General features: G+C 35.9%; 1 protein-coding gene across 1 annotated transcript in view; it reads left to right on the top strand.

The window, feature by feature from the left end:
• The window catches only part of LRRC72 (leucine rich repeat containing 72), a gene marked incomplete at its 5' end in the record, with an annotated part of 39,537 nt that overhangs the window by 8,188 nt on the left and 8,993 nt on the right, over positions 1-22,356 (top strand). The window contains 2 exons of the mRNA XM_007946648.2: positions 10,014-10,095; positions 11,927-12,037. Of these exons, the coding sequence (XP_007944839.2) occupies positions 10,014-10,095; positions 11,927-12,037 (193 nt within the window). The remainder of the gene's footprint in view (positions 1-10,013; positions 10,096-11,926; positions 12,038-22,356) is intronic.

Here is a 22,356-nt window from a genome sequence, read left to right as displayed (position 1 = left end):
AAAAAAAAAAAAAAAAAGTTCTTTCCATTTGGGGGAGTTTTCTTGAAGTATTTTATAGATTTTTTACCTCTTTCATGTCCACTGTTCTCTTTTCCTGGAACTTTTACTGAACTAATGCTACAATTTTCCTACATTTTCTGGCTTCTTATTTTCTGTTTCTTTGTCATTTTTCTCTACTTTTTGAAAAATTTCTTTAACTTTCCCTCCCAAATTTCCTATTAAGTTTTTAATGTTGCTCTAATGATTTTAAATTTCAAAACCTCTTTTTTTTCTTCTCTTAATTTTTTATGTTATCGTTTTTTTTTATCTTAAGTGTAAAAGATCTTATCTAATGTCTACAAACATAATAATGATAGTGGTGCTATTGCTGCTACCGCTATTGTTTGCATAGTATCTGTTTTCTCTAAATTGATCTTGCTTTTTTTTTTTTTTTTTAAGTCTCTGTTTCTTGTGTCAAGAAATTCTGGTGGTGTAGTGGTTAAGACATTTGGCTGCTAACCAAAAGGTCAGTCGTTCGAACCCACCAGTCACTCTGTGGAAGAAATATGAGGCAGTGTCCTTCCATGAAAGATTTACAGTCTTGGAAACCCAATGGAGGTCACACAATGAGTCAGAACTGACTCAATGGCAGTGAGTTTGGTTTTTGAGTTTGGATTTTTCATGTCAGAACTTTTTTCCTCAGATATCCTTGACTTTCTTCTCATATTTAAGAGGATAGCCTAAAATGTTCATCAGAAGTATGTGTGTTTGTGGCTTATCTCCAGTCAGCTTCACTGTGGCAAGACACATCTGGCAAGGCAGGTTTTGGAGAAATCCTGATATTAATATTTTAATTGTCTCCCGTTGGACTCATCAGTTTCCTCAGAAAAGCCTTTCCAGATCTCCTGCCCACTGGATAAAGACCTGGCTATCATCATTCTCAGTACGAAGCTGTGGAAAGAGAGTTTAGAGTTGTCAACATTCATGTGACTGCATTCCCTTAATCTTCTTATTTTCAGTATGGACCCTCTGTCTGAAACTCTGATGTCTAACTGTTCAAGAACTCTACCTTTTATTCTCGAAGAAGATATCTTCAGTCTTTTGATGTGGTAAAGAAGGTTCAGTTGGTTAACAGGTAGATAGGATGATGAGGGCCTTATTTAGGAGTGGGATTACTTCTTAAATAACTTGAAATAATTCTTTTTTAATCCTCTTCCTTTTATGCTCACTTCCAGTTATTGAGTCTTTGAAAAATATTGTGGTATGTATCAGGTTGGTTTCTGGTTTTAGAATTTGGCTTTCTTTTTTCTGTTAATTCTATTACCACTTGACCATATGCTTTCCAGCTTCCAAAATTGTATTACTGTTAACTAATTTCCTGTTCTCTCTGTTCTTATGGATATACATATTTTAAAACAATTTTATTACTGTCATTTTAGATGACATTTTGGATGGAGCAATAGTAGGCATGTGTATATAATCTAAATCTTTAACCAGAAGTCATTTTTCTCTTCTGCACAAGCTTGTGTATTTAATTTTTAAGTTCACATCCAAGACTATAGTTCTGTGGTCTTGTTTCACAATATCACAAACTTTTCAAAGTCATCCTTTATATTTGATGATACTACTGTGGTTTGGGGAGTCTGATAGTGTAGTGCCTAAACACTTGACTGCTAACCAGAAGGCTGGTGGTTCAAACCCACCTGCCACTCATTGGAATGAAGATTGGGCAATCTCGTTTCATAGTAATACTGCCTCAGAAACCCAAGGAGGGGTCGCTATGAGTAGGGTCCGACTCAATGGCACATAACAACAACAACAACAAAATTGTGGTTTAATAAACATAGGCCCCAAAGTTGACTTTACAAGCTGATTTCCTAGGGAGTTGTTATAAGGCATAACTTGAGAAACACTTAGATATTTTCCTTGATCATAAATATCCTTCAAATGGGCCCGAGAGTCAACAATCTGAGTCATTGATCAGAATCCTCTCATGTAAAAGAAATACTCCTGGGATGGCTAATATCTTTAAGCCTTATCAGCAACAATATCAGCAATATAATCTACCTCTATTAGCCTATGGACATGGGACTCTAGGGTATATTGAAAGAGGATGGAGTGGGAAGGAAAAGGAAATAATGGAATGGTCAGGGACGTAGAGGGTGCCAGCTAGAGGAAGAAGAATACTGAAAAGCAGGGTTGAAAGCAACAAGAGCATGTGTACTTGTTTGTATACAATGTAGTTTAACATTAGTTTGAGATAGTTCTATTAGTTTGGATTGATTGGTAACCATATGCATTTGTCCACCTTCTGCTAATAGGTGTGCAAACATTTCCTATGAGATAGAGGCATGAGAGAACAATGCCTTGGACAGAAGCATATCTACAGAAAATAGCACCTATGGCAAGCACCAAATTGCTCCCTTGTCCAAATATCTGACACCGATCTTTTAGATAACTTCACCATAATATCAACTCAAAAGTACAAATCAAGCTTGTTAATCTTTTACTTAGCACATTATGGCACTACATGAAAATTGCAACTGCACCTTTCCTATTTTCAGTGATGAAAATTGATCTATGATGTACTCAGTCATTTTTTTTCAGTTTCTTCTCTTTCTAAACTCAGCAGAGCATGATCACACAACCTGCCTAGACCCATGGAGGCTCTCAAATATGAAAGTATTAGTTTTAACTTACCGAATGCTCTCTCAGAGGTTACAATGGAAACTGTGATGGTTAGTAGAAATTGTTCAGTAGTACCCCCCTTTAAGTGGTGCCCAAGGCATGTCTCATAATGGCCATACCTTAAATATGACTTTGGTCTTGGAGGTAGGGAGCGACTGTAAATGTAAGAAGAATCAATATCACCTGAGAAGTCAAGTTTAGATCAGCTGGATGGAGCAAGTCAATTCAGTGGCTGAAGCTGAGTCTGATAGTTCAGCTTCCTACTCTGGATGTTAGTAAAATGTAGTGGTTTTCAACAGCAACCCCAGAACCTGGGTTAAACCTCTGTTCCACCATATACTCACTGAGTAATCTTGGACAAGTTACTTAACTTCTGTGCTTTGATTTCCTCATAACAGTGTTCCTACAGTGCTGGTTGCTTGAAGATTAAATACATTACCTGGCATGTAGTAAAACTATATTCTGTTTATTACTATTATTATTATTATTATTATTATTATTATTAATATTATTATTATTTGAATGTGTCTAGAGTTTATTTTATTTCTTTTCTATTTCAGGCCAAATATTTTATATTAACATATTACATATGTTTTTGGAATCTTAGAGTTATTGCTGAAATACTAGAAAAATATTAACTTATGAAACATTTTCCATTATTCAATCTAATGAAATCATTTTTTAAAGATATTTTCAAAATAATATGTTTTGAGTGGTTTGTATGAAAGTCTTCCAAAATTAGAGTTCAATTGTGATTTAATATATTAAATTATGATTTAATATATGCCAATCATTGGTTTGAATTTTAATCTTCACTCTGCTATTTATGATCTGTGGACCTTGAGAAAGTTACTTAACTTCTCTAAGCCTTGCTTTCTGAATAAGTAAATTGGGATAATCTGTACTTAACTCATAAGGATTGTACATAAGATTGCTATGAGTTGGAACCAGCTCAACTGAGACTAACAACAATAACAACAGAGTAAGGATAAAATAAATAGCATGGGGCTGTTGTAAGGCTTATATTAGATAATGCGTGTGAAAACATCTAACTCAGTGACTGGCTCAAAAAAAGCATTTAATAAATATGACTGTTTTCTTGTCTATAATGGAGACAATTTTGCCACCAGATGATTTTTGGCAATATCTAGAGACAACAGCAACAGGAGACATTTTGGGTTGTCATGACTTGGGGGAGTTTTCTATGAACATCTAGTGGATAGAGACCAAGGATGTTGCAAAACATCCTCCAACATACAGGACAGCTCCCTCCCACTCCAGCAAAGAATTATGTGGTCCGAAATGTCAATTGTGCCAAGGTTGGCACACCCTGCCATTGAACTGATCGTAACTCATGCTGATCCCATGTGTGTCAGAATAGAACTGTGCTCCATAGGATTTTTCAGTGGCTGATTTTTTTGGAAATAGATAGCCATACCTTTTTCCTGAGGCACCTCTCTCCCTGGATTCAAACCTCCAACCTTTTGGCTAGCTGCTGAGTATGTTAATCTTTTGGACTGCACCTCCTTAATTTTAATCTTATGCAGAAATATGTATTTTCCCCCAATAGGACCTTAATGGTTACCTATAGGTGCTTTATATTAAATCTAAGTGTTCCTAGCACTATACAAAAGTGGTTATAATATTAAATAGTAATAGCTATCATTTATTGGACACTTGCTATATGTCAAGTCTTGAGATATATGATTTGCAAAATGTTACACTAAATATCTATCCTTGGGTAATCCTTAAAGAGTTCTGGTGGTACAGTGCCTAAGGCATTTGACTGCTAACCAGAAGACTGACAAGTCAAACCCACCAGCTGCTCCATGGAAGGAAGATAGGGCAATCTACTTCCATAAAGATTTACTGCCCTGGGAACCCAATAAGAGTAACTATGAGTCAGAGTCGACTTGATGACAGTGAGTTTGGTTTTGGTTTGAGGGCAATCCTTACAATCAATAGTGTGTATTTTTTTATAAATACGTAAGTACAATAAAATTTTACTTTAATAATGGCTTAAATATCAAGACAATCAGCATATCTTCCAATTTCTATTGCTAGATCTTGACTTCAACAACTTGTTTTATTGCAATTTGTCTGTTAACTCTGTAAATTCTACCTTAGAATTGCCTTTCAATTCCCTCCACTTCACTCTTTTCCCACTGTCATCACTCTACTCTGGCCACCATAATATTCTCTTAAATCAGTCCAACACCTTCCTTATTCATGTCCTGCCATTACGCTTGCTACCACCTCTAATCTATTTCTGCCCTGCCATTTTATTTTTAAATAATATACTTCTGCACAGAATCTTTCAATAGCTACCAAGGCTCCCATAATATGACTTTGTCTCTTGCTATCCTATCTTCCCACCCCAACAAATAATACAATCTTTTCCCAGTATAATTATGGTCCAAGGATGTTAATGCTCTTGAGAAAACAATGATTTTAAAATCAAGATGAAACTGTGTGGTTTATTTTAATATTCTTCCTGTATTAATGAGTAATGTGAGAGAATGTAAAGGCTCAGCTAATTAGTAATATTCAGTTGATGTGTAGTTGGCAGGCAACCGGGAAAAGAGAAAAGAAAAAGTCATGGTTTCCATTAGTGTTCTTTTCCTATGCTGATGTCAGATGTGGCTATTATTAGAGCAGGGAGTGATGAGAGGAAGACTGTAAGGTAGTGAGTTGATGCCAAAAGACAGGTAGGGAAAGTGTAAAGGGATGTGAAGCCAACTGTGACCCACCTTCCTGCCTTGAACGGTTCCTTCTGCCTATGGAAAACATGGCTCCATTCATGACTTAACAAGAACTGTGGTGAAATTATTGGTGGTTCTCCTGCATGAGCATTGACTTAATTTGGTGGAAATGAATCTGAAAACATATGATGAACAGCACAGGTACCTTTGATAGTTTCATAATTTGTGAGTGTTGCAAATATTTAAAAATTTAAGAAAGTTCACGAAGAAACAAGTTTTATAATTTGAAAACAAATCTAAAATAGTTTTCCTGAGATGTAAGAAGAATGCTTACAAAGTCACATAAGTTGTCTGAAATGTATTAATGAAACACCAAATAGTTTTATTTAACTGGTAACAATAGTTCTTGTGATAAGCTTTAATAAACATATAAAACTAAATTATAATCAAGAGTATATATACAGATAAATGCATAGACAACTGAGAAGATCAGATGGGGTTGGTGAACAGGAATATACTCTAGACCAATGATAGATTCAGCTGAGGATAATCTTGTACAGATACTAGAGATACAAAATAACCACCATCATTATAAAAGCAACAGAAGACAGACTTGGAATAATCCCTCAGAGACAGCCAGACACGTTGGGAGAGGGGAAAAAAAAAAAAAAAAAAAAACCAGTCTATATTTTATAAATATAAAATATTAAATATGTTTTAGTCTGTAAGTGTAAAAAAATTAATAAAATTTTCTTAAGGTAAAAAAATACTTGATCAAGAACTATTTCATGAAGTTGCTTCTCCCAGCTATATCCTGTATTCATTAGAAAGTTATCATTATTATAATTAATTACTCTCTAAAAACCTACTTTCTGCTTCACCGTGACTCCCATGTTTCATCCTAACTCAAACAAGCCTCTTAATTTATGTTAAGGTTATAGAGTCAATATTTTTTTAAAATGGGTTATTTTTTTGTAGGTTAACAGAAACATTTTGAGATACTGTCTATATTTCAATACCTTATACCACATGTTTAATACTTAATGCTTCATTTGAGAAATTTTCAAGAATACTTTTAATGATTTCCCTTTCATTTGCACTGAATTTAGAATCTAACCTTAAGAGTAAGATGCAACTCCACCATATTGTTAGGAAAGTGGGGAGGTGGAAAAGACAAGATATTGAAAAAATAGGGTTTCTTTCCCTAAAGAAGACACAAAACTCTCATAGTCAAGTGACTAATTGTACTAATCAAGGTAAGTGTTGGAGGTTCATAAGCTTGAAGCTTGTCAGGAAAGGCCATGTTAAAAAAAAGTGAGCATGTAAGATAATAGTATTATCTTGTGCCTTGTGCCTTGAGTGGCTATACTTCTTGCACGAGATTTGTTCATTCTTCTCGCAATCCACAGTTCATTCACTATTTTTCACCAACACTGTAATTCAACTGCATCAATTCTTCTTCATTCTTCCTTATTTATCATCCAGCTTTCATGTGCATGTGGAGTGATTGAGTACACTATGGCATGGATCAGGAGCACCTAAATCCTCAAAGTGACATCTTTTTGCTTTTGAACACTTCTGCCAAAAGGGCAAGGAGGCCATATCTCCTGACCTCCTCTAACCCCACAAGAGGAAGACAGAATCACCATCAATAGCCCAAGGCCTATTCCTGCAAGGCCAGACATGCCGCCTCCCTCCAGCCCCTTCACCAACCCTTCCTCCCAAAGCACCCACCACCTCTCTCCTGGGTTTGATAATTTGCTGCAGTGGCCACACAGAACTCACAGATTATGGGGGTTTATTAGGGAAGAACCAGGCTACAATTTGAGTTCAGAAAAAATGCTCAGTCTCTCTCCCAGCCCACAGTCTCTCTCCCAACAGTGCGTGTCCCTTGGTGTCTCACTCAGAAATGCGTGTCTCTTACGTCTCTTTCCCAGCAGCATGTGTCTTTCAGGAGCGTGTATCTCTTTCAGCAGCACATCTTCCTCAACCAGCAGTCAGAGAGAGACTTCTTCTGCCTCTAGGAGGCCTCCTTTTGAGCTTGGTAGAGTGGCCAAACTAACGAATCATAACATCAGAATTCTAAGCACCTGAGAGAGAGCAGGAACCTCCCAGAACATTGCTTTGTGTTGTGCCCAACAGAAATAACCCAGGTGGATAACTTTTACAATCGGGAGCTCCTCAGTTGCTCACAGCAAATTCCACCACAGAGTTTACAAAAGACTTATGGCTAGAAAAGCTATACCAGGTAGCTTACTACACCGCAACTTCAAAGAGGTCTTTTGCAGCAGATTAATACGTTGTTTTATTTCTTGACTGCTGCTTCCATGAGCGTTGATTGTGCATCCAAATAAAATTAAATCCTTGACAATTTCAACTTTTCCCCATTAATCATGATGTTGCTTATTGGTCTGGTTGTGAAGATTTTTACCTTCTTTATGTTGAGGCATAAGCTGTACTGAAGGATGTAGTCTTTGATTTTCATCTGTAAATCCTTCAAGTCCTCTTCACTTACAGCAAACAAGACTGTGTCATCTGCATAACTCAGGTTATTAGTGAAGTTTCCTCCTATCCTAATGTTGCATTCTTCTTCATAGAGTCCACGTTCTTGGATTATTTGCTCATCATCAAAACTGAATAAGTATGGTGAAAGGATACAATCTTGGTGCACACCTTTAGTGATTTTAACCCAAGCAATATCCCTTCATTCTTTCTGAATGACTGCCTCTTGGTCTATATATAGGTTTCTCATGAGCATCATTAAGTGTTCTGGAATTCTCATTCTTTGCAATGTTATCCATAATTTATTATGATCCACACAGTCAAATGCCTTTGCATAGTCAATAAAACACAGGTATTTATAATATTGTTCTGATATTTTCTGCTTTCAGCCATGATCCATCTGGCATCAGCAATGATATCCTTCATTCTCCATCCTCATCTGGATCTGACTTGAATTTCTTTCAGATCCCTGTTAATGTACTGCAACCATTTTGAATAATCTTTAGAAAAACTTTACTTCCATGTATACTAATGTAATTATTTGACAATTTCTGCATTCTGTTAGATCACTTTTCTTTGGAATAGGCACAAAATGGATGTCTTCCAGTTGGTTGACCAGATGAGTGAGTACTTTCGGTGTTGCATCTGTTTCTTGAAACATCCTAATTGATATTACATCAATTCCCATAGCCTTGTTTTTTCTCCAATTCCTTCTATGCAGCTTGGACTTCTTCCTTCAATACCATCTACTCTTGATCATATGCTACCTCCTGAAATGGTTGAACATCAATCAATTCTTTTTGGTACAGTGATTCTGTGTATTCCTTCCATCTTCCCTTGATGCCTCCTGAGTCGTTCATACTTTGCCCCTAATATCAGTAGAACAGTGCCTAAGGCATCTGACTACTAACCAGAAGGTTGGTGGTTCAAACCCAACAGCCACTCCATGGAAGGAAGACTGAGCAATCTACTTCTGTAAAGACTTACTGCCTTGGAAACCCAATGAGGGTTGCTATGAGTTGGAATCAACTCAAGGGCAGTGGTTTTTTGTTTGTTTGTTTTTGTTTTTTTCCTTCAGTATTACAATTCAAGATGATTTTTTCTCTTCAGTTCTTTCAGCTTGAGAAATGCCAAGTGTGTTTTTCCCTTTTGGTTTTCTAACTCCACGTTTCTTTGCACATTTCATTATACTTTGTCTTCTCAAGCCACCCTTTGAAATCTGTTCAGTCTTCTATGTCGTCATTCAGTTTAGCTACTTTACATTCAAGAACAAGTTTAAGGGTCTCTTTTGACATCCATTTTGGTCTTTCCTTTCTTTTTAATGCCTTTTGTTTTCTTCATGTATGATGTCCTTGATTTCCTCCCACAACTCATCTGGCTTCAGTCAGTAAAGTTTGATGTGTCAAATCTATTTTTGAGATGATTTGGGTGGGACATAGTGAAAGTGTGCTTTGGTTCTTGTGGACTTGTTTTAGTTTTCCTCAGCTTCACCTTGAACTTGCATATTTCCAACACTATACCAATGCTATATTATACTGCTTATAAGGTTTTCACTGGCCAGTTTTTTAGAAATACATTACCAGGTCCTTCTTTCTAGTCTGTCTTAGTCTGGAAGCTATGCTGAAACCTGTCCACCATGGGTGACCCAGCTAGTATTGGAAATACTGATGGTATACCTTCCAGAATCACAGCAACACACAAGCTACCACAGTAGAGCAAACTGACAGATAAGAAGTGGTTCACAAATAATAGGAGCTTAATAATATTTGATAGCATTTTGATGATATCTGGAGCCAGATCCATGAAGAACATATAGAGCAGAATTGGGGAGAATAGTGTTAGAGTGAAAGGCCTAAGTTAGATTAGAGCAGCTTTGAAAAACATACAAGGGTGTTGGGCCAACATATAGTAAGAGTTTTTTTTAAGGTAGCCAAAAATATCCTTTTCATCACATTGGATTGAAGAAGAGTCTAGTTATAAATTTATAGCGCAGACCAAAAGGTCAAAAATAATTAATTATAGCAGCAAAAATCAAACTTCTATTTTTTCATTACAAAAATATATATGTGTGCGTATACATATACACACACGTACATATTTATAAATTATTTTAGAAATCATGTTTTTCTTTCTCGTTTTCAGCTCCATGGGATAGCATTTCTAACTAGAAACTATTGTCTGACAGAATTATATCTAAACAACAATGCAATATTTGAGATAGCAGGTATGTCTTAAATCTTCTTTCAGTTGATAACTTTTCAATGCAATAACAACTTTTAACTGTGATATTGCTAATGACATACAAAAATCTGTTCAAACATTTCTGTTGAAAATGTGTGATGGAATATTTATTTGTAATGTTATTGTTTGAATTTTGTTCTAAAATGTGCTGTTACGTTATAGTTGTAATTCACTACTGTCATATGTCTTATTCAAAATGGAAATTTTTTAAATATAGGATTTTTGCCATTTAACATAGTGCCTAAGGCACTTGACTGCTAACCAGAAGGTTGGCGTTTCAAACCCACCAGCCACTCCTTAGAAGGAAGTTTGGGCAATCTACTTCCGTAGTGATACTGCCTCGGCAACCCAAGGGGGGATCGCTATGAGTCAGGGCCGACTCAATGGCACATAAAAACAACAAAACAACATTGTACAGTTGGAGACAGACTAGATATTTTGGGATCATATTTTAACACTATTTGGGAGCATTAATAAGTATAACATCTAAATAAATAGTTTTGCAAGTTTTCACTAGCTGTAATGTTTGCCAGGTAAATTACAGTTCCCACCCTGAGTAAATTTTATGTGAACAACAATCTCTAAGCTGACAATTTCAAGCCAGGTGTCTTAGTTCTCTAGTGTTGCTATAACAGAAATTTCACAAGTGGATGGCTTTAACAAAAAGAAATTTATTTTCTCACAGTTTAGGAGGCTAGAAGTCCAAATTTAGAGCATCATCTGTAGGGGAAGGGCCTTGTCTCCTTTCAACATCTGTGGGCCTGGTGTTCCTTGGAGAGCTCCCTGGGTCTAGGAGTTTCTCAGTGCAGGGACCCCAGATTCAAAGCATGCACTCCACTCCTGGCTCTTCTTTCCTGGTAGTAGTGAAGTCCCTCTCCTTTTATCTCTTGTAAGATAAAAGGCGTGACTCAAGCAAGGTTGAAACATAAGTAAGGATGTTACTTAAGTAAGGGTGTGACTTGAGTAAGGGTGTGACCTAAATCATACTCTCTTATATGTGACTCAAGATAAGCCCTCCTGATCCCACGTCATTAATATACAGAGGTTAGGATTTACAACACATCATAAAATGGAAGATCATTATACAGATCATAAAAAGGAAGACAATTATACAATATTGAGAATCATGACCCAGCCAAGTTGACATACATTTTGGTGGAACACAATTCAATCTATGACACCAGCTATAAAAATATACAACATACCATGATCAGTAAACATAAAGAAGTATAATATCATATGCCATATAATCAGTATGTCATAAATTGTAAGGGCCACCATAGTTTTGTGCACCACTAAGAAATCTCTCTTAAACTATGACATAACTATCACACAAGAATATTTCACTTTTATTTTTGTTAAAAATGTGGGAAATGTATATTTTAGAATCAACAAAAATAATATGACAATTTGACTTGTGCAAAGAAGATACTTATTTTAACAATCTGGAGAAAAATACTTAGTTGGATGAGTAATTACTCTCTCAATTCACATTATAAATCTAAGTAATGTTGCCCTAACAAATAACAAATAGAAGAAAATAATCCCCAAACCCAAACAAGCAAAATTATTGCTTCAGAAAAGCTAGCAAAAAGCATAAGTGGAAAGAAATGGAGTCTATATTCCCACGTAACCTGTTGCAGTAGGTTATTTGAAGTCTTATGCTTTACTGTGATCTTAATGATAGTTCAAGATATTATAGAGAATCATTACTCCTTTAAGTAGCTGTAATGTATTCTTTACTTTTGTTAATTGTTTAGTTAGCATTAAAAATGTTTAAAATCCTGTTAAAATGCTTGTTTTACTTTTTGTAGGCTTGCACAATTTACGTTCTTTGCATATTCTCAAGCTACACCACAATGAACTGACAAACATTGATGCAACAGTGAAAGAATTAAAGGGAATGCTAAATCTGAAGATCCTAAGTATCCACTCGACCTTTTATATGTTCATAAGTTAAAATCATAATAATGCAAGGAATTTTTCCATCTTTTAAGTTTAAAATTAGAAGAGCAATGTTTGTATCTAAAATATTTAAATACTCCTGAAAATGAAACTAGATCTTATTCTTTTTTTAAGAAGTGCTTTTGAAAGAAAAATGGATGGAAAAAAAAGTTGCAAAATGATGTGGCATATCAAACAAAAATGACAAAAAGATAACTTGTGTTTAGAGCTGTATTTTTGGTATTACCTCAAAAGTAAGTTTTAATGACATGTTAGATTAGTCTGTTTATATGAAATGTACAGAATAGGCATTTCTGAGAGGTAGCTATTAGTCCCATCTTTAAATAGATTATTACTGTTTGCCTATGACTGGAGGTGATGGCTAATGGGTACATGGTAGAAAGTTTCCTTTTCTGGGTCATAAAAATGTTCTAAAGTTGTGGTGATGGTTTCAAAACTGTGAATATACTGAAAATCATTGAATTGTACTTTTTAAATGAGTGAATTGTATGATATGTATCAATAAAGCAAATATCAACTAGAGCAAAAATAAAAGTAGTTTTAAGCCTTCAATTGGGTGAGCAGCAACTTCATTTATATATATATATATTGAATCACCCCTAGCAAGGACTTGGCCTCGGCATCAGAAGAGAGAGAAGCTTTTTTGTCTTTTGTGAAAAAATGAGAATTTGCCTGAATATTTGAATTATCTGGCCCTTCTATGCTGAACAAATACTTTAAATATGATAAATAATACCCAGTTCCTATTCTCAGCACTTGGCTGATAATAAAAAATTTGATAGTTCGAATCCTCCAGCTGTTCCATGGGAGAAAGATGTCTGCTTTCATAAAGATTTACAGCCTTGGAAACCCTATGGGGCAGTTCTACTTGGTCCTATAGGGTTGCTATGAGTTAGAATCAACTTGAAAGCAATGGGTTTACTCTCAATAAGCTCTACAAAAATGTACATAACCATAATACAAGACAAAGATTTCTAAGTGTAGCAAAATAAAGACCTTCAGATCAATTATTGGTTTTTCAAACTTTTATGTTGGGATAATTTATTCCATAATGTCATGAGATAGATTATTTCCTATTAAAATTCTATTTATTTCTCATATTTTTATGAGGCAGTATTTTGCATATATGCAAAGTGTTAGCCATGGAGGAGGTTTTGAACAGATCAATCTATAGACAGTAACTTAAGTTTTCATGTATTTTCAGTCCTATCATTTACATCTAATAGATTGAGTAGAGGGAGCTCTGGTAGTGTAGTGCCTAAGGCACTTGACTGCTAACCAGAAGCCTGGTGGTTCCATCCACCAGTCACTCCTTGCTCCTCATAAGGAAGGCTGGGCAATCTTTTTCCATAGTGATACTGCCTTGGAAACCCAAGGAGGGATCGCTATGAGTCAGGGCCAACTGGATGGCACATAACAACAACAACAACAGATTGAGTAGAACTGATTCATGTGCTTATTGGTAGATTCCTTAAACTCATATATTAAAACCACACCAAGTTCATGGCAATTCCACGTTAATTTTGGAGATAGGAAGAGTCCATCTACTGTTAGAAATCACTCACAACTTTCTTGTTTCCTGAGGAAGAATCAGTACCAGTCTTCATATTGAATTATCTCCCCATTCTATGTTGAACACTTTTATGATAGAACTGGTTATGCTATATACAAAACTCTCTCTTCTCATTTTTCTTAAAATGGGGCTAATAGCTCTTAGATTCACTTTGAACATTTCTGGAAAAAAAAAAGCATTTCTTACTACTCCTATTATTTTGAAAGAGCAACAAAAAACAAAGATTGTTTTGTTATAGATTATGTAAGTTATACAATGAATTAAGATATAAAGACCAAAAGATCTAGCATCTAAAAATTCTGCTAAGAAGTGAATAGACTGACAATTTAAATACTAATTGTAATAACATGTTATTTTCTATATGTTTGAATGCTTGAATGTCTTTCATTTAGAGAAAATGCTTCCGTACCATATGCTCATTTAAATTTTCACAGCAATCCTATGATGAAATTAGAATTATTCACTCAGAAATACAGGGCTCAAAGATTTAGCCAAATTACCAAGTTTGAAACTTAAACCCATGCTTCGTCTTACTTATTTATCATTTATTTATCCAAATAATCAATAAATGTGTATCTTACTTACTATGCCACTCAACCAGATAATGAGGATAACAAGGCGAACAAGATACAGTCTGGACCTTTATGCAGACTTCAGTTTTATAACTCTCAACCTACACCTTTCTCAGGGACTGGAATGGCTTGCTGAGAAACTATTTGCACAGTTGCTAAATATAGAACTCAGTAATTTAAGTAATTTATTTTATAAAATATCATCTTAATAGTAGCCAGCAGTAGTAAACAGGGTTGTGGCATGAACAAAGGTACCTGGCCCAGGAGTGAGCAGGGTCGTAATGCAACTGTACTCAGTTGTGTCTTCCAACACAGAATTGTGTCATCCTGTTGTAGAGTGGGGAGGCTGCCTTTTCTGGTTCTTTTAGAGGCTCCTGGGCCTGTGGCTGCTTGGTAAATATGATGTCTACTTCTTTACCTGTCACTTTAAATTACTAGTATTACTAAATAACTTTGACATAGAAACAATATAACTGACCTCTACTTAAAATCATAGTGATGTAACTCAAGTCATGTAACTATAATTGTTTCAACCAAGACTCTTACAGCAGAATGGGGAAAATGCTATGCCCAATTACCAAAATGAATTTTCTGAATATTCTTTGTAGTAAATATTTACATATTGAGCCCATGTTTCATCTTGGTTGGGGATTACATGGAAAACATATTTGCATTTGTGCAATGACATCCTCAGATTACATTTCTGTGCATCTCATTTGCAATCACAGATTAGATTCAGCTCATTAACTAAAAGCAAGATTCCGTGAATTTTCAAATGTCATAATTTTTGTCTTTTCAAGTTGTAAAACCATATAAAAAGTTTAATGTGTTATTATTTTTCTACTTCAATTACAAGTTCTTCAGAGGTTGAGGAAATAGCCTGGGAGGTAAACCTCTAATCCACTACAGCATTGCATCCTCTACTGGTATTTATGAGGAGAATTGCCAAGCAATTGCCCAGAAGACACAGGACTGAGAGCTTCAGGCAAACCCAACTCAACCCACTGTGTCAATTCTAAGTTGTAGTAACCCTCAGGGAGGCCTAAAAGTAGCTGCAGAGTGTGAAGTCCTGGTAACTGGAATTCTTGACTTCCAGGCTGTCAGGAGGGCCCCACCTCTTCTCTCCAGGCAGCCTCTTTTTCACACCCTCCCTCTTCAGCTCTTTTCCCCTTTCCTTTCCTCCCTCCTCCATCCTCTTTTAAATCAAATGACCTTCTTAGTAGCTGGTGACTTTCACAAACCTTCAGTCTCCCCACCCCTTTCCTACCACTTAAGGGAAAAAAAAAAAAAAAATTCAACCACAGTGGTCCTGACCAATAGCAGCAACAAATAAAAGTTAATAAAAATCTTAACCTATTCTCCTGGTCCTAAATTTCTAACCTCCTAATTTCTCCCAAATTTTCTCCATGTTTCTTTAAACTACACTATTGGAAAGTAGACATAGACCCTGCCAATCCATAATTTTTAAGACCACCTTCCTAGCAGAAGTTGGAGGTAGGGAGTCTTCCTTTTGAGAGAGAGTTTCCACATTTTTGTAGGTACTGCAATGTTCTTCCTTCCTTCTGGATTATGACCAGGATAGGATTATGATTTTAAGGGTCTCTTCATTTGAGTCTGTTTAATTGTAATGTCCCTGAAGGTGAGATCATCTCTCTCAAACTACAAAACAATCCACCAAACAAACAAAAAGCCAACTTGGTCTTTCACTGCTATTTGTCCTGAATAACAGAATGTTCTGGTTCTTCCACTCTCTTCATCTCCTGTTTTACTCCATTTTACCTTTTAAAAATCAGAGATCATTTTCATATTCTGTTAAAGCATATGGTGTGTGGTGGCCCACAGATTTTATGTAGTTAAAATAGGATGGTGATGACAATGGAGACGCTGACCTTACTAAGTAACCTTGACCCAGAGCCTTAAAATCTTGATGTCTGGTATTTGGTGTTGAACTTCTACAGGCTGTTCTGCACAGGTACAGAATATAACTGTTTTTCCTCTCTATATATCATTTTCCCCATGTATTGAAATGGCATGTTGGTACCTTATTAATTACATTAACCTTCTTCAAAGGAGGCTTTAAAAAACAGTTGAGTCCATTTAAATGATACTTTTTAATTCTGCTTTAAAAGTTTTAAGAAGTTAAGTGGGGCCAATAATTTAGATGACTCCTTTTTTCCCCCCTTGTCTGCTCGATAATAAGCAGCTTCACACATGTAACTCATGTAATTCAAGCTTGGGCAATAAGTTAGTAGAGAAGTTTTGATACATTATTGGGTAAATGTAAATTGCTTAGACTCAGAATCCTAAATTAAGATAAGCAAGACAGTGCTGGCGCCACTGAGGTGTATTCTGTAAGTAGCCTAGAGGGAAGGTGGATTAAATAGTATTAACCTATTGAAAGTGAAAGTGTAAGCAATTTCACTTCATAGTTTCTAAAGGAATGCACCCATACATCATAGGAGGCTTTTAGAACTTTCAAACACAGGAAACTGATTTCATATCTTAGAAATTTAATTTATGGTAATTTTAGTAGCATTGGTCCAAAACTCATAAATCTAAAATGTTAAATGTTTAATAGTATAGGGAGAAAACAAATGTGGAAAATATGATTGCTTCCAACCAAAATTTAAGACATAGAAAAAAGTTAAGAATAGTAAAGATGAAATGCCTTTCAAACTATTTAATTCTATTTTTTTAAGTAAATTTAGACAGAGGTTGGGATAACAGCCTAATTTTCTGACCTGCTGTCACTCAGATTTTACTTTATGATGTGTTGAATGATGAATTGCCACAAGTACATCAAGTGTTTAGTACTAAGACACTTCTTAATAAGTAGTGGAAGAGCAGTGGAAGAGTAGTGGAAGAATCCAAGTGGTGTGTTTTGTTTAGTTGAAGCTGCAGTTTTTAAATTGACACCCCCAAGTAGGGGAATAAAGCCAAGAAAAGAAATGAAATTGTCATATGTTCAGAGGGAAAAAAAAGAATGTGAAGGATATAACTCACAACACTCAAACCCATTGCCATGGAGTGAATTCTGACTCATAGTGACCCTATTGGACAGAGTAGAACTATCCCATATAGTTTGCAAGGTTGTAATATTTACAACTACCACTCTTCTGTCTGTTTTAGTACTGTGGTGGCTTGCATGTGGCTATGATGTTGAAAGCTATGCACTGGTATTTCAAATAACAGTATGGTCACCAAAGGTGGACAGGTTTCAGCAAAGCATCCAAAAGAAGACAGACTAGAGAGAAGGACCTAGGGATCTACTTTTGAAAAAAAAAAAAAAAAATCGGCCAATGAAAACCTTATGAATAGCAGGAGAAAGTTACCTGATACATGCCAAAAGAAGAGCCCTCAAGTTGGAAGTCATTCAAAACATGACTGAGAAAGAGCTTCTTCCTGAAGGTACAGTTGACCTTAATTATGCAGATAGACTAAAGCTTAGGGGACCTTCATTTGTTGATGTGGAATGACTTAAAATGAGAAGAAACAGCTGCAAGCATCATTAGTAATCAGAATGTGGAATGTATGAAAAATGAATCTAGGGAAATTGGAAGTTATTGAAAAAAAATAGATGACTTGAAGACCAATATCTTAGGCATTAGTCATGACTTGGACAATCATATAGTCTAATGTGCTGGGAATGACTAATTGAAGATTAATGGGGTCACATTAATTGTCAAAAAAGAAAATTTCAAGATCTATCCTGAAGTACAAGGCTGTCAATGATAGGATAATAACCATATTCATAGAAGGAAGACCAATTAATACCAGTATTATTCAAATTTATGCACCAACCACTAATGCCAAAGATGAAGAAATTAAAAGATTTTTACCAACTTCTGCTATCTGAAATTGATCAAACATCCAATCAAGATGAACTGATAATTACTTGGATTGGATTGGATTGGAATACCAAAGTTGGAAACAAAAAAAGAAGGATAAATAGTTGGAAAATACGGTATTGGTGATAAAAAAAAAAAAAAAAAATGCCAGAGATCGCATATTAGAATTTTGCAAGACCAATAACTTATTATTGTAAATTTTTTTTAACAACATAAACAGCAATTATATGTGTGGACCTCACCAGATGAAATACAGGAATCAAATCAACTACCTCTGTGGAAAAAAATGATGGAAAAGCTCAATATCATCAGTCAGAACAAGACCAGACACTGGCTGTGGAACAAACTATCAATTGCTCAAATGCAAGTTCAAGTTGAAACTGAAAACCAAAACTGAACTCACTGCTGTGGAGTTGGATCCAACTCATAAAGCTGAAATAATTAGAATATGTCCACAAGAGCCAAAATACAGGCTTGAGTATATCCCATCAAAATGTATAGATCAACTCAAGAATAAATTGGACACATTGAACACTAATGACCGAAGACCAGATGAGTTGTGGGATGACATCAAGAACATCATACATGAAGAAAGCAAAAGAATTTTAAAAAGAAAGAAAATACCAAAATGGATATCAGAGAGGATTCTGAACCTTGCCCTAGAAAATAGAATAGCTAAAGCAAATTGAAGAAATAATTAAATAAAAGAGCTGAGCAGAAGATTTTGAAGATAGAACCAGAAGGCAAATTGTTATAAAGAAAGGTGCAAACTGTAAACATTCACCCAAATCACAATTTTAAAAAAAGAAATGTGCAAAAATCTGGAATTAGGAAACCAAAAGGGAAGAAAACACTTGGGATTTCTCTAGCTGAAAAAAACTGAATTCAAAATTCAAGCCTCAAGTTTCAATATTGATGAGTTCAACAGGCAAGATATTGAATGATACAGGAAGCATCAAAAGAAGGTGGAAAGAATGCATAGGTCACTGTACCCTAAAGGCATTGGTGAAAAACAAGCCTCCAGGAGTTGATGAAATATCAATTGCGATGTTTCAACAAATGGATGCAACACTGGAAGTGCTCACTTATCTATGACAAGAAATTTGGAAGAAAGCTACTGGCCAACTGACTAGCAGAGATCCATATTTGCACCCATTCCAAAGAAAGGTTATCCAAAAGAATGAAGGGAATATTAAACAATATCATTAATATCACACACAAGTAAAATTTTGCTGGAGATAATTCAAAAACAGTTGCAGCAGTACATTGATTGACAGATACCGCCAGAAATTTAAGCCAGATTCAGAAGAGGACATGGAATGAGGGATATCATTACTGATGTCAGATAGATGGTGGGTGAAAGCAGAGAATACCAGAATGATAATTATCTGTGTCTTAATGACTATGCAAAGACATTGGATCGTGTGGATCATAACAAATTATGGATAATATTGTGAAGAGTGTGACATCCAGAACATTTAACTGTGGTCTTGAGGAACCTGTACATAAACTAAGAGGCAGCCATTCAAACAGAGCAGAGGGATGCTCTATAGTTTAAAATCAGGAATGGTATGTGTCTGGTTTGTACCCTTTCACCATAAATATTCAACTAGTATGCTGAGCAAATAATCCAAGAATCTGGACTGTATGAAGAAGAACATGGCTTCAAGATTGAAGGAAGACTTGTTAGCAATCTGTGATATGCAGATGACACAAACGTGCTTGCTAAAAGTGAAAAGGATTTGAAGCACTTACTGATGAAGGTCAAAGCCTTCAGTACGGATTACACCTCAAAATAAAGAAAACAAAAATTCTCACAACTGGACCAATAAGCAACACCATGATCAATGGAGAAAAGATTGAAGTCAAGGATTTCATTTTACTTAGATCCACAATCAACACCATGAAAGCATGCACACGCACACACTGCCCTCAAGTTGTAGCTGACTCATAGCAACCTTACTTGGGTTTCCAAGGCAGTATCACTATGGAAGTAGATTGCCCAACCTTCCTTCCAAGGAGTGGCTGGTGGGTTTGAACTGCCAGCCTTCTGGTTAGTAGTCAAATGCTTTAGGCACTATGCTACCTTGGAAGCAGCAGTCAAGAAATTAAATAATGTATTGCATTGGGTAAATCCACTGCAAAAGACTTAATGTGTTAAATAGCAAAGATGCCACCTTGAGGGCTAAGGTGTGTCTGACTCAAACCATGGTATCTTCAATGGCCTCATATGCATGAAAAAACTGAACAATGAATAAGGAAAGCTGAAGAAAAATTGATACATTTGAATTATGGTGTTGGGGAAGACCACTGACAGAAGAATATGGAATTCTGGTGGCACTGTGGTTAAGGCACTGGGCTGCTATGCAAATGGTTGGCAGTTCAAACCCACCAGCTGCGCTGTGGGAGAAAGATGAGGCAGTCTGCTTTGGTAAAGATTTACAGTCAGGGAAAACCTATGGGACTCATTATGAGTTGGAATTGACTCTTGCAGTGGGGCAGCCAGAATGCTCCTTAGAAGTCAGAAGGGAAGATTTCATGTCATGTACTTTGGACATGTTATCAGGAAGAACCAATACCTGGAGAAGGAGTTCATGCTTGGTAAAATTGAGGATCAATGAAAAGAGGAAGACCTCGGTGAGATGGATAGACACAGTGGCTGCAACAAGGGGCCCAAATATAGCAATGATTGTAGGGATGACGCAGGACTGGGCAGTGTTTTGTTCTGCTAGACATAGGGTCTCTGTAAGTCAGGACTGACTCAGTGGCACCCAACAACTACAACAATAATCTTAACAGAATCAGACTGCCCCATCATTCTCCCACAAAGTGGCTCTTATATTTTAATCCTAGTCTTTCAGTAAGCAGCCTAGCACTTAACCACTGCATCACCAGGGATTTTTGTAAAAAGTATACCATGAGGAAATGCTATTGAAAGATGTACGTACATTTTCCATTAACATCATATCCACAGGCAGACTCTCCCAGCTGCTATCATGTATTACAGGGTAATGAAGTGTCAAATGTGATTCCCCAAAACATTAACCACAGAGCAGACCTCTGTATTAAAGCCTTTGAACGTATTCTTCTCCCTAAACTTTCATTAAAAACAATATATTTTTTTCTTTCATACCTTTGACGGGTATTCTTTACTTTCTCTAGCTCAAACCATAATGCAGGGTCCCTGTGGATATTTTTAATCTGTCCTTATTATTAGTTTAATATACTGTCCTGTAGTTATAATTATTTGTCACCATTTTAAATTCCTTCTCTTTCAAGATTAAAATTCAATTTTTTTTTTCACTTAAGAAATCTTGAAAACTTCCCATTTTATTGTTTCTCTCATTTCCCCCATACATACATATTTCCTTTCTTTTAAGTTTCTTTGCTGCTCCTGGCTCTCCATCTTCTTTTATGCCTTTCTTAAAGGCACTCTTAAAACTTCAATCTATTATGTACCAGGTGTCTTCCATTGCCTGTTTTAAGTGCCTCTAAAGCTCATGCTTTCCACTGAAAACAGGAGATATAAGTTTTATTAGCCAGAAGAGTTTGTGTTTATATGACAAATATCAGGATGTTTTATTACCTACAGAGAAAGTATCCAGATAATTATGTTTTTCAGTTTTTATCTAGTTTGTCTTCTAATCATCTTCCCTCCCCATCTTTATGTTGCAAGCTGTTCTTTATAAATATTAATTAGTTATTTCCTGAGTTTCTAATGATTAATATTTTCATCCTTTTATCAAACCTCATTATATTTTATAAATAGCCAAATGTTAAGTCTTAAATTTCACATGTACATTAAATTAGCCTCGTTTTGATGAAAGAGGTTTGTGCAATAGCTGGAACTCTTTCTGCTACTGCCATCTAGTGGTTCTTCTCAATATGAATTTTCCAGAAATTATGTGTAGGTTATATCCAAATAGGTAAGGATGCCCAACTATAAGGCAGAGTAGAACTGCCCCATAGCGTTACAAGTTATATTTTCCATTAATAAAATAAGTCTTTGTACATAACATTGAAATAATCCTGATTAATATTGTTGTTGTTGTTGTTATGTGATGTCGAGTTGGACCCGACTCATAGTCGACCCATCCTTGGGTTTCTGAGGTGGCATCACTATGGAAATAAATTGCCCAACCTTCCTTCAGAGGAGTGGCTGGTGGGTTTGAACCACCAGCCTTCTGGTTAGCAGTCAAGTACCTTAGGCACTACGCTACCAGAGCTCCTAATTAAGGATTAATAAGGTAAAAGGTAAGGAGCTCTGGTAGCGTAGTGCCTAAGGC

Source organism: Orycteropus afer, unplaced genomic scaffold (genome assembly GCF_000298275.1).
Source record: "Orycteropus afer afer isolate SDZICR_OR568_19922 unplaced genomic scaffold, OryAfe1.0 scaffold00008, whole genome shotgun sequence".
Taxonomy (NCBI): Eukaryota; Metazoa; Chordata; class Mammalia; order Tubulidentata; family Orycteropodidae; genus Orycteropus; species Orycteropus afer.
The sequence above is the reverse complement of the archived record's forward strand: the minus strand, read 5'-3'. Positions and strand labels throughout refer to the sequence as shown.